The sequence below is a fragment of the Sebastes fasciatus genome, chromosome 9, assembly GCF_043250625.1.
Source record: "Sebastes fasciatus isolate fSebFas1 chromosome 9, fSebFas1.pri, whole genome shotgun sequence".
Classification (NCBI taxonomy): domain Eukaryota; kingdom Metazoa; phylum Chordata; class Actinopteri; order Perciformes; family Sebastidae; genus Sebastes; species Sebastes fasciatus.
The window spans coordinates 10,222,942-10,242,270 of NC_133803.1; the positions used below are offsets into that span (position 1 = coordinate 10,222,942).

At 41.9% G+C, this 19,329-nt stretch overlaps 2 protein-coding genes and 1 long non-coding RNA gene across 5 annotated transcripts in view; 1 reads left to right on the forward strand and 2 right to left on the reverse strand.

Annotated features, from left to right (window-relative positions):
* Positions 1-1,720, reverse strand: part of LOC141773850 (uncharacterized) — a 68,356-nt gene extending 66,636 nt beyond the window's left edge. For both annotated transcript variants that reach the window (XR_012595194.1, XR_012595193.1), the window contains exon 1: positions 1,634-1,720. This is a non-coding gene — a long non-coding RNA (uncharacterized LOC141773850). The remainder of the gene's footprint in view (positions 1-1,633) is intronic.
* On the forward strand, positions 1,126-10,034 carry cuedc2 (CUE domain containing 2). Of its 2 annotated transcripts, none has more exons than XM_074645960.1 (9): positions 1,126-1,250; positions 3,195-3,281; positions 4,148-4,291; positions 4,393-4,454; positions 5,440-5,570; positions 5,727-5,894; positions 5,976-6,040; positions 6,130-6,190; positions 7,423-10,034. In XM_074645960.1, the coding sequence occupies exons 2-9, from the start codon at positions 3,208-3,210 to the stop codon at positions 7,567-7,569; spliced, it is 852 nt and encodes a 283-aa protein (XP_074502061.1). In that variant the 5' UTR covers positions 1,126-1,250; positions 3,195-3,207; the 3' UTR covers positions 7,570-10,034. The 2 variants fall into 2 exon arrangements, with proteins under 2 accessions (XP_074502061.1, XP_074502062.1); XM_074645961.1 differs by having other exon boundaries at positions 1,164-1,250; positions 3,198-3,281.
* A 118-nt stretch (positions 10,035-10,152) lies between these two features.
* The window catches only part of hif1an (hypoxia inducible factor 1 subunit alpha inhibitor), a 13,628-nt gene continuing 4,451 nt past the window's right edge, over positions 10,153-19,329 (reverse strand). The window contains exons 2-8 of the mRNA XM_074645959.1: positions 18,688-18,938; positions 18,080-18,228; positions 17,819-17,964; positions 17,387-17,493; positions 12,799-12,862; positions 12,582-12,692; positions 10,153-12,268 (exon numbers count right to left, since the gene is read on the reverse strand). Coding sequence (XP_074502060.1) covers positions 12,212-12,268; positions 12,582-12,692; positions 12,799-12,862; positions 17,387-17,493; positions 17,819-17,964; positions 18,080-18,228; positions 18,688-18,938 — 885 coding nt within the window. The 3' untranslated portion in view covers positions 10,153-12,211. The remainder of the gene's footprint in view (positions 12,269-12,581; positions 12,693-12,798; positions 12,863-17,386; positions 17,494-17,818; positions 17,965-18,079; positions 18,229-18,687; positions 18,939-19,329) is intronic.

Consider the following 19,329-nt stretch of genomic DNA (forward strand, 5'->3'; position numbering starts at 1 on the left):
GACATTTCAGCAAGACCATGATCCCAAACACACAGCCAAGGAAACTCTCAATTGGTTTCAGAGAAAGAAAATAAAGCTGCTAGAATGGCCCAGCCATTCACCTGACTTGAATCCAATTGAAAATCTATGGAAAGAACTGAAGATCAGAGTTCATAGAAGAGGCCCACGGAACCTTCAAGATTTGAAAACTGTTTGTGTGGAAGAATGGGCCAAAATCACACCTGAGCAATGCATACGACTAGTTTCTCCATACAGGAGGCGTCTTGAAGCTGTCATTACCAACAAAGGCTTTTGTACAAAGTATTAAATAAATATCAGTAAGTGTGTTAAATACTTTTTTCCTGTGTCATTTCACATTATTACACATAACTTTATTTCTGAACTTATTTGTTTTGGTTTCTTTGTAAATATATACATATAATTATAGATTATAATTATAGATTATATACAGTATATGTATATATAAATAGATTTTATTTTATTTTATTGTTTTTAATTTTATTTCATTTTTACTTGTTTATTCTTTTTACTTATTTATCTATTTTTTGTATTTTTTTTATTTATTTGCACATATTTAAAACTGCACACAATCCAGTCAATGAACAAAAAACAAGAAATGTGTCAGGAGAGGTCAAGAAGCCACCACAGGCTTATACAAAGGACCCCCCTAAACCCCAGGAGAGGAAAAAAAATAACAAAAAGGAAGAAAGATCTAAACTAACATAATTTTAAAAATACAACAAAAGTTAAACAACAACAAGAAGTACACAAAATGTGCAAAAAAAACTAACCAAAGTGGAAAACAATCCAATAAAAACAATGAAATACATACAAAAAACAGTACAGAAGAAAAGAAAATATATCGAAACATATCAAAAGATAATTAGACACAACGAGCTCTTGATAACATGTATTTTAGTGTACCATATATATATTATATTTACTTATTTATCTATTTTTTGTATATAATATGTTTTTCCTGTATCTATACTGGCTTATTATATATTAATATTAGGTTTGTTAAGTTTCTTTGTACCGAGAATGTTATTATTGTTTGTGAATGTTTGTTCTGTTGTTTCAAAATTAACAAAAAAACAATAAACTCTAAACACGTTCCACACATAAACATTCATCACAATGAGAGGAAATGACGTCACCAATGTTTTGAATCATAAGAAGCAGCCTGCAACCACTGCACCGACCAGCATCCTCACAACTTACAGCTTCATGTCCCCATAAACACTGTCACGGTGAGTTTAGACTCCTGCTTCAAAGTCTCTCTGATACAGAAACACGAGGTTGGTTTGTTCATTACGTTATTAAGCGTTAGCTAGCTAGCTGTTGTTAGGTAACACTTAGCAACCTGCTAGTTGGCTAGCAACCAAAGATGAAGGTTAACGTTGTTGATAAATGCACACTGACCATGTGGAGATAATATGACAATAACTGTCTGTGTGAGATGAATAACAACACACGGCTGCTGCCCTGCAACTGTTCAGCTACTGGTGGCTTAATTAAACATTATGTCAGCTAACTAATGCTAATAACTGGAGCTAGCGAGGTTGCTATGCAGCAGGACGTGAGTGTGATGCTTGCATGTTATGTAAGCTTACTGTGATGTCAGTTAACTTACTTTGTTTAGTGGAGACGTTAAGAAGCTTCCTCGACTAGTTTAATGGGTTTATTTTATGATGCATCTTTGCTGCTAACTGGACTGTGGATGTTGTGAACCATGTGAGGAGTTCATGTAACCTTTAGGTGGGTCGTAAAAGTCAAAACTGACCTGATGCTGCAGCTTTCACAACCAAGCTTTCATAAGACATGCTTTTGTAACATTCCCCTGTATGTCTGGTGTACCATTTCTTTTTTTTTCTTTTTTTTATAATATGTTTACTGGGTTTATATATAATATACAAAGTTTAACACTATATAAAATTATTTTTGTTAATTTTGAAAATGAAAAACACATGCTTTAAAATGTTTGAATAGTTTTGTTTTCCCGTCACTATGACCTGAGAGACCTATTTTCAGTGACACAATTAAACTCTTGACGAAACAAGGGGTGCATCTTTAAATATGATTTAGTCACTCAACTTGAATGGAAAACACTGTATGACTATCAAACACATTAAGAATAAGAATAAAAAAAAAATTAAAAAAAACACTGGTAAAGCTCGGATAAAAAAATGTATATAAGAGGTCATAGTAAATAGTCCATAGTGCAGGAAGTCACAGGATATATGAGTTCATATTCAGGAGACTCCTTGTGAGATAATGGAGGAGAGATCAGGTCCAGTATAATTCAGATAGGGCTGCCAAATATTGTGGAACTGATCTACTTTATATATATATATATATATACTTTATATATTTAACGTAAATAAGTCAGTTTAAGTTAACTTACTTTAATGGGAATGATGTGGTAATATGTTCGTATGATTAAATGCGTTGTAGATAACTTTGTTAGTCTTATTCTTCAATGTTGGATTAAAAAAATCACGTCAGGGCATTTACATTGGGCACTAGTTGTTTTTTTTTGTTGTTTTTTATAATATGTTTATTGGGTTTTCTTATTTTCACAAACACAACAATAAGAATAATAATAAAAAAACAACAACAAACAAACAAACAAACACTGGTACAGCTTAGATCAAAAAATTTATATAGGAGGTGATAGGAAATAGTCCATAGTGCAGGAAGTCACAGGATATATGAGTTCATATTCAGGAGACTCCTTGTGAGATAATGGAGGAGAGATCAGGTCCAATATAATTCAGATAGAGCTGCCAGATATTGTGGAACTGATCTATTTTGGCATGTAGAATATTTGTAAGATATTCCAAAGGGACCATCTCGAATATGACTTTACGCCAGCCTTGAACAGAGGGTTTCTTATCACTAATCCACTGTAGTAATATATTTTTTCTAGCAGCAAATGTAAGAATGTTATATAACCTTTTGTTGGCTGCAGTAGTTAAATTTGTACTTGGGATTCCTAAAATCAAAGACATTTGATTCATTTCTAAATCCTTATCAAATATCTTTTCCATTTCACATAATATTTCATTTTTATGGTGTACCATATTTGGTACATGAGGGGAAAACTGTTTGGTTATTTAAGGTTTGCAGTCACTGCTGCTCACTATAACTGCCCTGATCATCTGCTTTGACTCTGTATTTCCTCCACTGTGCAGTAGGAGAACAGCAATGGACCTCCACAAAATCATCCACAGTGCCCTGCACGAATTTATCAAGGCTTACATCTCTGATGCTGATCTCAGGTAAACAATCCCCCAGTGTGTTTCTGATGCAGCTTTCATAAAGCAGCAGCAGAAATTATTATGGAATTACATATTAATTGTTTTATCCTATTTTATTTTACTGTGTTTGTTTTGGGTCCTGCTTTTTTTTTTTAGACTTACCAAAACATAAGGAAAAGGTTCATAGTTTTCTGGCATTCTCCTGAGATTTTTTCGTCGCCTTAAAACATATTGTTTGTAAAGAATGTTGTGACATATGAAATAATGTTGACAAAATAGCTAACTTCTATAACGTGGACAAGTGTGGTTAACCATATAATAAGCAGCATTTTAAATCCTTTTATTTAGTTCATTAAGGATAAAACTGAAAATGAAGGGAATTTGGGGATGAGAAAATGATTTTCAAGCCCATGGCTGTAGTCTTAATAGTTTTCAAGATTTTTTTCCATGTAATGTAGGGCAGCAACTAACAATTATTTTTATAGTCGATTAATCTGCTAACTTTTCTATAAATTAATCAATTGGTTTCTTGGTCCAGTGCCCGAAATGGGCCAGTACTCACAAGTACTGAGTACCGGCACTTCAGATTTTTGTCCACATGAGTACCCTTACTTCTTACTGCGTACCACTACCCCCTGGTGAGTCTAGGTGCGCACCCCTAAACACCTGTGTAACTGCATCTCTGTGTAAACACTTAGCTAGCTCAATGCTGAGAAAACAGTGCTAAAATGCCTTTGGTATTCCTTCTCATTATCCAATTCAATCTGTAAGTCAACATATATCATATTTTGAATTGGTTTTATTGCAGCTTTTTTTTTGCATCCTTACAAAAAAAGTCCATTTCATTCATTTTTAACCGTAACTTGTTTTTTAACCACTCAATGCAGCACACTGGATGATGTTCTTCTGTCTTACATCACTGGAGTCCTGGAGGATCTGGGCTCCCAGCAGAGTGTTGAGGAGAACTTTGACGTGGAGGTCTTTGCAGAGATGCTAGAAGCTTACATACCTGGCTTTGCTGAAATTGACAGGTAAACAGACAGGTCACACTTTTTTTTCTATTCTGATTGTACGTGTCTGTGACAAACACAGCCAGACACACTACACTCTGTCATTTGTGTTCTTTTTGCAGTGTCAAAGTCTGCGAAATGATGTTCAATCTGGCTTCAAAACTAGCCGCTGCTCGGACCTCAGGTAGTGCTTTTATTATTATTATTTCTAATGCATGCAGTACTGTTGCAGTCTAACCCTTTTCAGATGATTATCTTCATTTTCATAATGTTACCAAAGGAGTCACCAAAACAAACTTAAACCTGCAGTAGGCAGATTATTTTTGGCATCATCGGGCAAAAAAAAAATCCATAATAACCTTTCAGCATATTGTAATTCAAGTCCTCTGAGAGAAAACTAGACTTCTGCTCCTCCTCATGGCTCTGTTTTCAGGCTTTAGAAAATCTAGCCCGTGACGGGAGACTTTGGCCAATCACAGGTCATTTCAGAGAGAGAGCGTTCCTATTGGCTGTTCATTCAACGGAGGCAGCTGTCAATCTCTTGCAAACTCCGGTCAAACTAGGCAGTGCTTATCAATTATGAATTGATATTCTGTTACTGTAATGCCTATTTCTCACGGAAATGTTTTCAGAAATATTTTGTAGTGTACTGTTTAGCAGTAATATGAGAAAATTTTCTCCGGCTGGTGGGCGGTGCTTGGTATTTCCTCAACTGATCTCAACATGGCGGCCGGGTCACAAACTTTCTTATCTTACAGCTAAACATTACACTACAAGATGTTTCTGAAAACATTTTATGCGAGGAATAGTCATTACAGTAACAGAATATTGATTCATATTTGATCAGCGCTGCCTAGTTTGACCGTTTGATCGGAGATCGCAATCGACTGACAGCTGCTCAGAGACGGCAAGGCTCCAGCTCGGCTGTGATTGGTTGTTTTCCTCTGGTCTGTATAATCTTGCAGATGCCGTTAGGAGCACCGGAGGACACAGAGGCACTTTTTTTTTTCAGATTACCTGTCTCATGCACTACTGTCATGATGTATTGACTCTACTTTTTTAATCATATTTGCTCCAAATTTCCTGAAATGCCATTGTCATTTTAGATGAGGATCATCAGCCTAACATGTATACTACATTGTGCTGATGTTAATTTGTTTCCTTTTCAGCTGATGAAGAAAACATTGAGTCTAAGGCAAGGACAGAAGAGATTTCATTGAAACTCACCAACCTGCCCAGTGAACCTCCACCAGCAGAAACGCAGTGCCTTAAAACACAGACAGAGGGCGCCACTGCCAAGGTTATCATTTCATCACACATCAGCACCTTGTTTTCCATTTTCTTGAAGCATTTGAATCACTATAATTGAACTTAATCTCATTGTGCGCCCTACTGTTGATATCTATAGTTTTCATTCATCAAAATTAGAGCTAATATAAATGTGTATGATGTCCAGCTACCGGTGTCTGTGTGGGAGTCCCAGGAGCAGCACCTGCTGGAGATGTTTCCCAAGTGTAGTCTGTCTGAGGCTCGCAGCGCCCTGTCTATCGCCAAAGGAGACATGGAGGAAGCTGTGCGCCTTATCATAGAGGGCGACATCCAACTCAGCTCCACTCCTCTTAACGTGAGTCTCTGCTACACACAGAAACACCGCCACTGTGTATGTTACCTTGTAGTCTGATTTGATGTTGTCCTGTTGCCTCAGGTACACCACGGGAAGAGTGTTTCCTCACAACCGGACCACAAACTTAAAGAGAGCATCCTTGAGAAGTGAGTAAGATTGCTATTATCCCATGGAGAGCAGAACTGGCCTCACTTCTTTGTTTTTCTGTTTATATGACTATGTTTCATCTCCATAGGTACATGCTGGTGGACAGGGAGGATGATAAGAAAACACACCGGCCTGTCACCCCCAAAGATGTAAGTACTCCATATTCACAATGTATATAAACTGGAAAAACAAAGTTTGGAAACTTGTGTTTGGTCGATAATTTCTCTGTTGTTACAATGTTAATTGGCATTGTATTTTACATCGTTGGAAAGCCTGTTTATTTACCTTCGCAATGATGTCCAACTTGTAAGGATCCGGCATTTGTGGGATGAGCAGCACAGCTGATTATGTGGGTAGCGCCCAAGAAAAATGTTCCAAAATGCTCCGTCAATGGTAAACAGTGTATTCTCTTGTTGGTGTTGACTCTTGTTTTGAGTTGTTTGGTGGATTGGATGATTGAACTCTCTATCAGTAACAAGGAACAAACAAGACATATACGTTGCTGTGGGATGGCGTTCCATTCCTCAACCAGGATTCGTTGCAGGTCAGCCAACGAGGTTGTGTTGGGCACTCTAACCAAAGAGCACGCCCAAGCTGATCCTACATGTGTTGAATTGGGTTGAGGTCTGGACTCTTGGCAGGCTGTTCCATTCTCTCTACCCCCACATTGTGGAGGTAGTCTGTGATAACCCTGGCTCTGTGGGGGTGAGCGTTGTTTCTTGGAGGATGAAGTTAGGTGCTAGATTGGGGAGATATGGGATCGCCACTGGCTGCAGAATCTCATCCCGATATCTCACTGCATTGAGATGGCCTTCAATGATGACAAGCCTTGTTTTGCCAGTGAGGGAGATGCCGCCCCACACCATGACACTGCCCCCACCAAAAGCTGTTACTCCGTCGGTGCAACAGTCAGCAGAGCGTTCTCCATGTCGTCTCCATACTTTGACCCTGCCATCCAACTTTGGCAGACAGAACTTGGACTCATCACTGAACATGACATTCCCCCACATGTTCAGGTTCCGTTGTCTGTGTTGTCGACACCAGCGCAAATGGGCCTGACGGTGAAGGGCAGTCATTGCAGGCTTCCTGGTAGCCTTATGAGAATACACTATTCACCATTGACGGAGCATTTTGGCAAATTTTTCTTGGTCGCTACCCACATAATCAGCTGTGCTGCTCATCCCACAAATGCATGATCCTTACAAGTTGGACATCATTGCGAAGGTAAATAAACAGGCTTTCCAACGATGTAAAATACAATGACCATTAGCATTGCAACAACAGAGAAATAATCGACCAAACACAAGTTTCCAAACTTTGTTTTTCCAGTATATATATAGGTTTAATGCAATAAACTTGCATTCTGGTGTGATTTCTACAGGCTCCAAAGAAGCTAGTTCGCTACCACGGTAACCAGGTGGTAACCACAAAAGGAGAGCGATATCAGCTCGTGAAGAAAGACGAAGAAGAGGACATGAAGAAGACGTACGTCAACCTCAAGCCTTCACGAAAGTACAGATTCCATTGATGACGAGCACAATAGTGCAAGAGCAGCTACTGACACTATTGTTTACACTTTTTTTTTATTTATTAAGTTCATTTGGCCTGATTTTTCCCAAGTAAAGGAAGATATTCGTTAATGTGTCAGTGGCTTATTTTAAACTAGTTACCATTATATGCCTCGGTTATTCAGTTACAGTGTTTCAGTTGCTTAAGGAGCTTTTGAAATTGTGTGTGATATTTTGGTGAGGATGTTGTAACTTGTGTTTTTGTTTGCGTAACAGCCTAACCCATCTACTTTTTGCCATCTCAGCAGGTCTGATGTTGCACTGACATTACTGTCTTTTTTTTACCTCTTCATTTCCTTTTCTTTTTTTTATCTGTATTTTCTTTAACTTCCAATAGACGATATAGAATCATAATTATGACACTAAGTTGTAGAGAGGAGTCTATTGTCATTTCTATAAATAAGTTCTCGTGGTGCTGTAGAGATTCTTCTGGACATTACCAAGCCTCAACTGCTTTTTTATGTACCCGTCAAGTCTTTGATGCCAATTTCATTTAAAGATCTATTTTTACATCATACAGGAAAACAGTGCTGCGGAAATGTTTGTTCAAGCTTTGTGATTTGGGTAATTTGTTGTGCTACAAAATGTATAATAATATAGACTTTTTACTAACATTTGTACAGCGGGTAGCTACAGCAATCCTCACCTAAGAGTCTGATATGTGGTCTCTTCGTTGGATATCTATGGTGTGCTACAGATGTTTAACTTATAGTACTTATGATACACCCACAGTATTGTTTTACTTACAAAGACTAGACTATAATGTGTACAGTACTGAATTTCAACTAAAGAATCTGTTCTGTACGAAGCAGCTTAACAGGATAAAGTCATCTGCATAAAGTTGCTGAATTTCTCCATAACTTTTTTATAATGAAGGAGGTTTTACGCTTTCGAGGCAGATGAGGCACCTCGATTTGTCCTCATAACATGCAAATATGCTGCTAGCAGTTAAGTCCACAATAGGAAGGCCACAGTCCTGATTGTTTTTTATGCCTCCGCGCTGGGCGTTATGTTTCGGTTTGTCCATCCGTCCAGACTATTCTTGTGAACGCGTTATCTCAGGAACACCTAAATGGAATCTCTTAAAATTTGGCACAAATGTCCACTTAGACCCAAGGATGAACTGATTTGGTTTTGGTGGTCAAAGGTCAAGGTCAGTGTGACCTCACGTCCGTCCTATTCTAGTGATATCTCGGGAACGCCTTGAGCAAAATTCTTCAAATTTGGCACCGAGGTCCACCTGGACACACGGATGAACTGATTCCACTTTAGTGGTCAAAGGTCACTGTGACCTCACAAAACAAGTTTTTGGCCATAACTCAAGACACTAATTATGACAATTTCACAGAAATGTTTAACAGGATAAAATGATGAGGTAATGACATTTTGGACAGACATGGATGTAAACTGCAACTTGACTGGTTGGCGGAGGCATACAACTGCAAGGCGGTAATTCTAGTTTATCTCCTATCACACCCCTTAGGGCAAATAAAGGAAGTCTATGTGATAATATGCAAAGTTTAACACTACATAAAATATTTTGTTAATTTTGAAAATGAAAAATAGAACACGCTTTAAAATGTTTGAAACGTTTTGTTGGCCCGTCACTACGATCTCAGAGACCTACTTTCAGTGACACAACTAAACTCTTGACCAAACAAGGGGTGCATCTTTAAATATGATTGTCACTCAACTTGAATGGAAAACACTGTATGACTATCAATAAATTAATTGGTAATTCATTTTCTAGCACAACAAATTAAATCCTCAAGAGGTGCTCACACTATAACAGCCGTGTCATTTTTGTCATAATGAAGTGGAGGACTGTGGTTGCCCCCTAAATGTTAAGCGAAAACATGCTGCAGGAGGACTTGATTTTAAAGTTCATTCCAATGGCATTGTCTTTATTTTTGATATGGATGTTTAGATTTGCAAAGTCTCCAATCATGTATTTATTGTGAAGAGGGCCGTTGTGATGCTTTTAGGGTCTGTTTACATGATGTTACATACAGTAAGAGGTCCTCTATCACGACTCCTTTCATCTCATTTGTGTTGTGAATTTTGCTTCGCTTGTGATTGTTGGTTGTGGGGATTATGATTATGATTGGATTCTTATTTGATTCCTGTTAGTTGTATATTAGGATAAATTGGTTGGTCAGGTGTTTTTTTTACAAATATATATTGTGGTTTATTTGTGTTCCCCTCTGCTTCCATTTCAAGCAACTATAGGCGATTGCTTTTGATTGGTGGTATAATCTAGTTTTCCTGAGTGTAGGTGTAACACAATCGAGTGTTGAAAAGATGTTGTTCTTTAATTACTATATGAACCTGTTTAGTCTAGTTGTTTTCAGAGTTTTAACCCTCCGCTTTGAGAAACCGCTGACGCACAATTTGTAGTAAATAAAATACTAATTTTTGTAGATCATTTACATCGTATTCTTTGAATTGTTCACTCATGTTACTGGAGATGCTAGTTCAAAAGCACTAAATATTTTATTTCATAGCTTTGGGTATAAGAAATCATCACATCATTCAGAACTCAGTAGAGCTTCGCAAACAAACTTTAATCAGAGGAACAAGGAGAGCACATACTGTATGTTCAAAACAAAAAACGGGCTTTCTTCAATAAAAGCATGCCTCTACCTCTATGAACCTTTGTCAGTCACACATTTAAAGCTGTTTAAGGCCAGAGTGAAAACAAATATGTTGACCGTAAAATAAAAAAATTTAAAAATCAAGTCGTTGCAACATTTAGTGCCGTGCCAATAAGCAAGGCACACAACTACAGTAAACAGGGTTAACTTAGCAATAGGAGAGGGATGTGACGCATCAGTCTTACATCAGGTTTACAGAGGAAGCATTTCCGTTCTATCACCATCCAATTTGAAACGAACAGATGCACGATTTCAACACTCTGAAGGTTAATCGTAACAAAACCCTGAAAACCTTTATATCCCTGGTGAATTATGTGCTTGGATGTTCCAAATTTATAGTTCACCACTTACTGATTCATCCAATGTCACACACAAACAAAGCTTTTCTGAATAGGGCGATACCCATCTACTGGTTTGTATGTTGGTTTGGCACATACAGCACAACATGTGACATTATAATCCCCTTTTGTTTAATGTACATTTTTACGCGAGCACTTTAAACTTGCACAGAAACAGACATCTTTCAAGATGCTCTCACTTTAAGGTCTTCAAAATATGGCTGCATTTAAGTAAAAAAATCATTGCATTTCTGAGGATTGGTAACTTACGGTAATCAGGTACAGGTTTCCAACTGGAGTTAGACTTTTGTACACATTGCAGCGTAATTTTATCTCAGATCTGCTGCATCTAACACAGCATATTGAATATTGGTATTGCAGCAGTATAGTGCATGGACCAGGTAACTATACAACTTGACCACTAGATGGTACATTGCGTTGCACTGATACATCAGCTTTATCCCAGCAGATGGCCCTGCTAGTTCAGTCTGATAACAAGATTTGACTCTAACTACTTTTACAGTTTTAACCATCATATTCCATCACCAGAAATCACTCCTCTTAGTTTCCCCAAAAACAGTGACTTACTGTATTTTCTTATATTTCTTTCAGTTAACTGTTTTTGCAACTTAAATTGCAGTACGCAATTTGTTTTCGGGTGCCGCCTCACCTATTACTGGTACGCAGAAAAGCACATTCAATAAAGTCAAACAAATCAAACAAGCGAGAGCATAAATAAACACAGAGCAGCATCGCTCAGCTAAAACAACTTAGCTGCAAGCACTCACATATTCCTTCAGCTTTTTTACACCCACACATATTTTTGATCATATTTCACCACAGCGTTTAATCTCTGTACTTCTGTGTTTTATTACCGTGCCTATGATGTCAGACAATTTCTGCTGATCACTCCCAAAAACATGTAGGTAGGCGTGGACATAATGCGGATTATAAATATTTCAAAAACACTTAAAAGACAAGTCATCTTTAGAGGTATGAACCAAATCAGTTTTAAAGCTGTCTGTGTGATAAAGATGGAGAATACAATATGATCACTCCACACTTAGTAATCAACCCAACACTGTGTTATTACATGTATGTAAGAAATGTATTTAACTGATGTGTATATATATATATATATATATATATATATACAGTAATACCCCTTAACTTATCCATTAGTGGTCAAAACATTGAGGTTGTTCCAAAAGGTACCGAACTTCTATTGACTGGGTGAGCAAATGCACCCAAATACCTTACATGAGCTTGAATTATGCTGAGAAAAGACTGATTTACATAAATATATCTAGACTACAGACAAATCAGGCCTTCTTCTCAAAAGACAAAATGAAAAAAAAAAGACTTCTTCAAGTAGGGCGAATTCCCATGAGCTAGTCAGACGTTTCTTCTGTGATTGATGTATTTGCGCCGACCACGGCACTCGCAGACGACTGAAGCAAAATGGTTTCAATATGGCCGCTTATTGCCGTGCAGTGATACGTATAGCTCCAAAGTCAGAATGCGCATAACGCATGCAGCAGTCTCACTTTCACACGGCACACAGTTTCCAAAGCAGTCTAGTTTTAAAACAGTTTTAAGAGTGGGGGGGTCTAACTGAGATCCTGGTCATATCGCCCCTTGATCATCGTTTTCAGTAAAGGTCCAACCTATGGAAAAATAAAAGGGACTCTTGGTTAGCATAAGCTTCTTCGTGTCAGACATATTACATAGTTTCACTCATTGCCCCAGACTGCATTTATCTTTCCTTTGTACTAAATCAGGTAAGCCATAAATATTCGCAGTAATTGGGTTGCTGGAAGGGTCAGCATGCCTCGGGGACTTCATGTAACAGGTGACCTAAATGTGGATCTGATTTGATGTTCTAAAAAGCGACAGCGTGACATTCATGTCTGGCTTTATGCAACTGACGATAAGAGAGAGGTTGTATTGTGAAGAGGATATAAAAGCAAGTGCTTGTACCTCATGCGGGTCTCCAAGTGCTTCTCCCAGCATTTTCTCAATATTTCTCATGATGGCCACCTTCTGGTGAGCTCGCAGTGGGTATTCTATCCTCTTGGGTGTGGAGGCACCCTGAAACAAATGAGTCAAATAGGTGAGTGATCATGAGGAAACATGCACAGTGGCAAAGGCAACACAAATGTTAACGTAACGGCTGTAAAGATTCAAACGTGCGTACTTTGTACCAGAAGTTTACAGTGATCGTCACTCCACCGCTCAACAGGGATTCAATGTGATGCCACCTGAGGAGAGAAGAAAAATATAAATAACTAAATTCATCAAACTCTGCAACTTTCTGCAGTTCTTCTTACCAGTTAAAGGTGCAATTGTAAAAACACTGATAACATTGATAACATTCAGCCACTAGATGTTGCATTCTCCCTCCCCGGTTCCATTGCCTTCACTTCACAACAAGTGGTTGCCAGTTCGTTGCACAACCTGCATATTTTATGTTCGAGTGGAGTGAGACTCAGACAGTCATGTCAAGGGATGAATCTTTCGTGGTAGAGTAAATGTAATTTATAGTCCAAACTATTTGTTTTTTCCACACTAATTGGCAACTCGATCGCTGACAACCCAGAGATACCACGTGATACCAACGTTGTTATACTATTGGCTCACAAACCCTGTTAGAAGTGGGAACCAAATGTCAGATATCTTCCACAGAGATAAACAAAACATTCATTTTGGACCCGACAAAATGTTTAAAAGGGACTGTTTGTAACTTCCTCTCCGGGAACCATCACCTTAACGTGGTGGAGAGGTTTGTGTGTCCCTATGACCCTGAGGGCTGTGTTGTCTGGAGCCTCGTGCTCCTGGTAGGGTCTCCCATGGCAAATTGGTCTTAGGTGAGGGGCCGGACTAAGAATGGTTCACAAAAAACCCAATGACGACACGAGGCAGAGGAGGAGTTACCCGGCCCGGAGGAAGCCCGGGGCCCACGTCTGGAGCCAGGCCCAGACGGAGGGCCCGTCAACGAGCGTCTGGTGGCCGGGCTTGCCACGGAGCCCGGCCGGGGATACCCCGAAAAAGGAACGTGGCACCCCCCTCCTCTCCATCCTGTGGGCTCACCACCTGCGGGAAGAACCGCTTGGGTCGGGTGCGCTGCCACACGGGTGGCAGTGAAGGCCAGGGACCTCGACGGACTGGACCCGGGCGGCAGAGGCTGGCTCTGGGGACGTGGAACGTCACCTCTCTGTGGGGGAAGGAGCCGGAGCTTGTGCGGGAGGTGGAGCGCTACCAGTTGGATCTGGTAGGGCTTACCTCTACGCACAGCCTCGGTTCTGGAACCGTACTCTTGGATAGGGGTTGGACTCTATTCTTCTCTGGAGTTGCCCATGGTGTGAGGCGCCGGGCGGGTGTGGGGATACTCACAAATCCCCGGCTGAGTGCCGCTACGTTGGAGTTTACCCCGGTGGACGAGAGGGTCGCCTCCCTACGCCTTCGGGTTATGGGGGGGAAAACTCTGACTGTTGTTTGTGCGTATGCACCAAACAGCAGTTCGGAGTATTCGGCCTTCTTGGAGACCCTGAATGGAGTCCTGTATGGGGCTCCAGTAGGGGACTCCATAGTTCTCCTGGGAGACTTCAACGCGCACGTGGGCAACGATGGAGACACCTGGAGTGGCGTGATTGGGAGGAACGGCCTCCCTGATCTAAACCCGAGTGGTCGTTTGTTGTTGGACTTCTGTGCTAGTCATGGATTGTCCATAACGAACACCATGTTCGAACATAAGGATGCTCATAAGTGTACGTGGTACCAGAGCACCCTAGGCCGAAGGTCGATGATCGATTTTGTAATCGTATCATCTGATCTGAGGCCGCATGTTTTGGACACTCGGGTGAAGAGAGGGGCGGAGCTGTCAACTGATCACCATCTGGTGGTGAGTTGGGTCAGAGGGTGGGGGAAGACTCTGGACAGACCTGGTAAGCCCAAACGCGTAGTGAGGGTGAACTGGGAACGTCTGGAGGAGGCCCCTGTCCGAGAGATCTTCAACTCACACCTCCGGCGGAGCTTTTCTGGCATCCCTGTGGAGGTTGGGGGCATTGAACCCGAGTGGACGATGTTCAAAGCTTCCATTGCTGAAGCTGCGGCGGTGAGCTGTGGTTTTAAGGTCTTAGGTGCCTCAAGGGGCGGCAACCCTCGAACACCGTGGTGGACACCGGTGGTCAGGGAAGCCGTCCGACTGAAGAAGGAGGCCTTCCGGGATATGTTATCTCGGAGGTCTCCGGAGGCAGTTGCAGGGTACCGACGGGCCCGAAGAGCAGCAGCCACTGCCGTGACGGAGGCAAAGCAGCGGGTGTGGGAGGAGTTCGGAGCAGCCATGGAGAAGGACTTTCGGTCGGCACCAAAGTGCTTCTGGAAAACCATCCGGCACCTTAGGAGGGGGAAACGGGGAACCATCCAAGCTGTGTACAGTAAGGATGGGACACTGTTGACCTCAACTGAGGAGGTAATCGGGCGGTGGAAGGAGCACTTTGAGGAACTTCTGAATCCGACCAATACGCCCTCTATGGTAGAGGCAGAGCTGGAAGCTGATGGGGGACCATCATCAATTACCCTGGTGGAAGTCACTGAGGTAGTCAAACAACTCCACAGTGGCAAAGCCCCGGGGGTTGATGAGATCCGCCCAGAAATGCTGAAGGCTCTGGGTGGGGAGGGGCTGTCTTGGATGACACGTCTCTTCAACACCGCGTGGAAGTCGGTGACAGTGCCTAAGGAGTGGCAGACCGGGGTGGTGGTTCCCCTTTTCAAAAAGGGGGACCAGAGAGTGTGTGCCAATTACAGGGGTATCACACTGCTCAGCCTCCCTGGTAAAGTCTACTCCAAGGTGCTGGAAAGGAGGGTTCGGCCGATAGTCGAACCTCAGATCGAAGAGGAACAATGCGGATTCCGTCCTGGCCGTGGAACAACGGACCAGCTTTTCACTCTCGCAAGGATCCTGGAGGGGGCCTGGGAGTATGCCCATCCAGTCTACATGTGTTTTGTGGACTTGGAGAAGGCATATGACCGGGTCCCCCGGGAGATACTGTGGGGGGTGCTGCGGGAGTATGGGGTGAGGGGGGCACTTCTCAGGGCCATCCAATCCCTGTACGCCCAAAGCGAGAGCTGTGTTCGGATCCTCGGCAATAAGTCGGACTCGTTTCCGGTGGGGGTTGGCCTCCGCCAGGGCTGCGCTTTGTCACCAATCCTGTTCGTGATATTCATGGACAGGATATCGAGGCGTAGTCGGGTGGAGGAGGGTTTGCAGATCGGTGTGCTGAGGATCTCATCGCTGCTTTTTGCAGATGATGTGGTCCTGTTGGCATCATCGGTCTGCGACCTCCAGCACTCACTGGATCGGTTCGCAGCCGAGTGTGACGCAGTCGGGATGAGAATCAGCACCTCTAAATCTGAGGCCATGGTTCTCAGCAGGAAACCGGTGGTTTGCCTACTCCGGGTAGGGAATGAGTCCTTACCCCAAGTGAAGGAGTTTAAGTATCTCGGGGTCTTGTTCGCGAGTGAGGGGACGATGGAACGTGAGATTGGTCGGAGAATCGGAGCAGCAGGGGCGGTATTGCATTCGCTTTACCGCACCGTTGTGACGAAAAGAGAGCTGAGCCGGAAGGCAAAGCTCTCGATCTACCGTTCAATCTTCGTTCCTACTCTCACCTATGGTCATGAGGGTTGGGTCATGACCGAAAGAACGAGGTCGCGGGTGCAAGCGGCCGAAATGGGTTTCCTCAGGAGGGTGGCTGGCGTCTCCCTTAGAGATAGGGTAAGAAGCTCAGTCATCCGTGAGGGACTCGGAGTAGAGTCCTTGCTCCTTTGCGTCGAAAGGAGCCAGTTGAGGTGGTTCGGGCATCTAGCACGGATGCCTCCTGGGCGCCTCCCTTGGGAGGTGTTCCAGGCACGACCAGCTGGGAGGAGACCACGGGGAAGACCCAGGACTAGATGGAGAGATTATATCTCTACTCTGGCCTGGGAACGCCTCGGGATCCCCCAGTCAGAGCTGGTTAATGTGGCCCGGGAAAGGGAAGTTTGGGGTCCCCTGCTGGAGCTGTTGCCCCCGCGACCCGATCCCGGATAAGCGGTTGAAGATGGATGGATGGATGTTTGTAACTTTTTAGATGTATAAATCTACCGGGTCGGTGTCCCATGCACGCTCGCATATGCGCGCTCGCGTTTGGCTACGCTGTTCAGACCGCTCCTCTGCCTGCTTGCCTGCACTCACACAACGCGTGCGTTCTCACTCCACCTCATGTGCATGCGCGCACACTACACACTGCAGAAGAGTTAGTAGCTCTGACAATATCTAGTGATGTGCAGAAATAACTGCTGCAGCTCCTCCAGACCAACAGAGGTTTCCCGTGTCTTGAGAATTGACGGGGCTCCGCAGCGAGAAACGTTATCGTCTCTGACCGGGTGCCGGTGTCTCCCCTGTTCTCTCCGGCTGCGGTCGGAGACGATAACGTTTCTTTTCCTGCTTCAGCCCCGCTGCTTCAGCCTCCGGGGCTGAAGCAGCGGGGCTGAAGCAGCGGGGCTGTAGCGAGGCACAGTACACACTCTATAGAATAAAAAAAACATTGATGATTCTAACAGCATGTTGAGCAGCTAAATCAAAGACTATCATACTGAAATGTAGAGCATGAAAAGCACATCAGCTGGCAGTGCATCCAAGAAACTCACTGCCCTGGAGAGAATCATCTGATTTAGTGGTGGAGCAAATTTTTCTACATAAATAATACATCATTTTTCTAGAAAGGCCATACAGAAGTTCTTCTTACCAATACATGGGGATGTACAGCACATCTCCTGGGCCCACGACGGTCTCATAGCCAACAACATTTTTAAAATTGGGAAACTTCTCATAATCGGGGTTATCAAAATCAACCTGTAAATGGAAAATATGGATTCATTACAAAACATGAACGTACTGAACCTCAACTGTATTAACTGTAAAGACATTTACTTCCTACCTACTTTTCTGACATTTGTTTAAAAAACAAGTCGTACTTTAGAATAATGTGCCAGTCTTTCCAGTTTTTATGCATGTCCTTTTTTCAAGTCATCTTAATACAGTAATCCTCATAATAACTTACTTTAATGTGTATAGACATCCACTGTGGATGAAGTTAACAAAACTAAATCACAAATATGCTAAGTTGTAAGTTCGCAGTATTAAACCCTAGGTGGATTTCGACATATCTGTGACATACTTGGCTCTGTCTGTCACAGGGGTGGTGCACAGGGTACGGATAGAGACACTCAAACTGGTCTGGAGGGAAGAGGATGCATCTCTTGTGGCCTTTGATCTGTGCAAAGAAGTTCTGCTGCTCGTCGTAATGTGCTGGCGTCACATTGCCTGCGGGGAAAGAATATTAACAGAAAATGTGATGCATAAAACACCTTGAGGACAACATTATACAGCAAAAAAATGCATCCCTTTCACAGTGGATAACTCCTGCAAGAGCCCTTACCCTCCATGCCTATGAGCAGCAGGTTGGATGTCAGCTGTCCCCAGTTTCTCTTGGCTTGCTGCTTGTTGATCCAGTTCCAGTTGAAACCGAGGAAGTCAACAACAATCTTCTTCCCTACTGTGTCATTCAGGGTCTGCTGCAGATACACCCTTCATATGCATGAGGAAAGACACATGCAAAATGTATGAGCCACCTTGTTCTACTCTCTGAGAACTGAAACAATGCAGCTAATTCTCAAAAGTGCTATAAATGTGTCTGCAGGATAAGATTGTTTACTAGGTATTTTCAGCAGACTACATCTCTTTTAAACCACGAAGAACAATATGACATTGAAGGGAGTGGATAGTAAAATTCACAGAGATAAGAGCCACTGTAAGCATCAGCAAGTCAACAGCAACTACACTTTAGTAAGTGATCTGTGTGGGTGTCGGCAGGCCAAGTCAGGTCACAGAGTAATAGGCTTCTCCCATGATTCTCCTGTGTAAAATGCTTAGTCATTTGCTCCACCTTCCTGTGCTGAATTACATTTCATGAGAGAAAACTTCCCTTCAGTGTCAGCACACCTGCAGCACAGTCACACATTGTATGTCCTTATAAATATATCTTACCTCTCCTCTCCTCCCATTTCCTCCGTTATATGCATTTTATCCACAAATTCAGCGAATTTCATTTCCATCCGTTGCGACTTGGGGACAAAGTTCTCAAAATTGGCCATTTTTTTCTCGTCATAGTAGAGGAATTTGTGGTTTTCTGCGGTGTAAACAGAGAAGTCTCCATTTCCAATGTTCTCCTGGAGGTATGCAATGTCCCATTTGAGAGCCGGATACACGAGGTTTGTGTCTGTTAAAACCACCGGTTCCTGAAAACAGATAAAGAACATTTTAATACAGTAATATTACAAAAAACTAAACAAAATTTATTTCAATAGAAAAACAACAACAACAAAAAAACAAGCAAATGTCTCTATAGAATAATGCACTATATGGAATAATCCCTGTAAGACTGCTAAAAGACTTATATCACTAGTTGTCCATCCTCAATGTAAAGTTCTTTGTAGCATTTTATAATTATATATCATCATGATTATACTGAAGGATTAAACTGCAATTAATAGTTTTACTTTAACTTTTATATTTTGAAATATAATTGTCCTTTAAAATATTATTTAATTATTTTAAAGTTAATGTACATAAACATTACTCTGCTGCATGTGTATCAGCATGATAACCCTGGACACCGATTTTTATATT

Bases quoted from the DNA above. Each gene is read 5' to 3' on its own strand.
- cuedc2 (XM_074645960.1), top strand. From the start codon at position 3,208: ATGGACCTCCACAAAATCATCCACAGTGCCCTGCACGAATTTATCAAG. The intron at 4,292-4,392 runs GTAAACAGACAG...TTCTTTTTGCAG, and splicing joins GGCTTTGCTGAAATTGACAG to TGTCAAAGTCTGCGAAATGA. The intron at 5,895-5,975 runs GTGAGTCTCTGC...CTGTTGCCTCAG, and splicing joins TCAGCTCCACTCCTCTTAAC to GTACACCACGGGAAGAGTGT.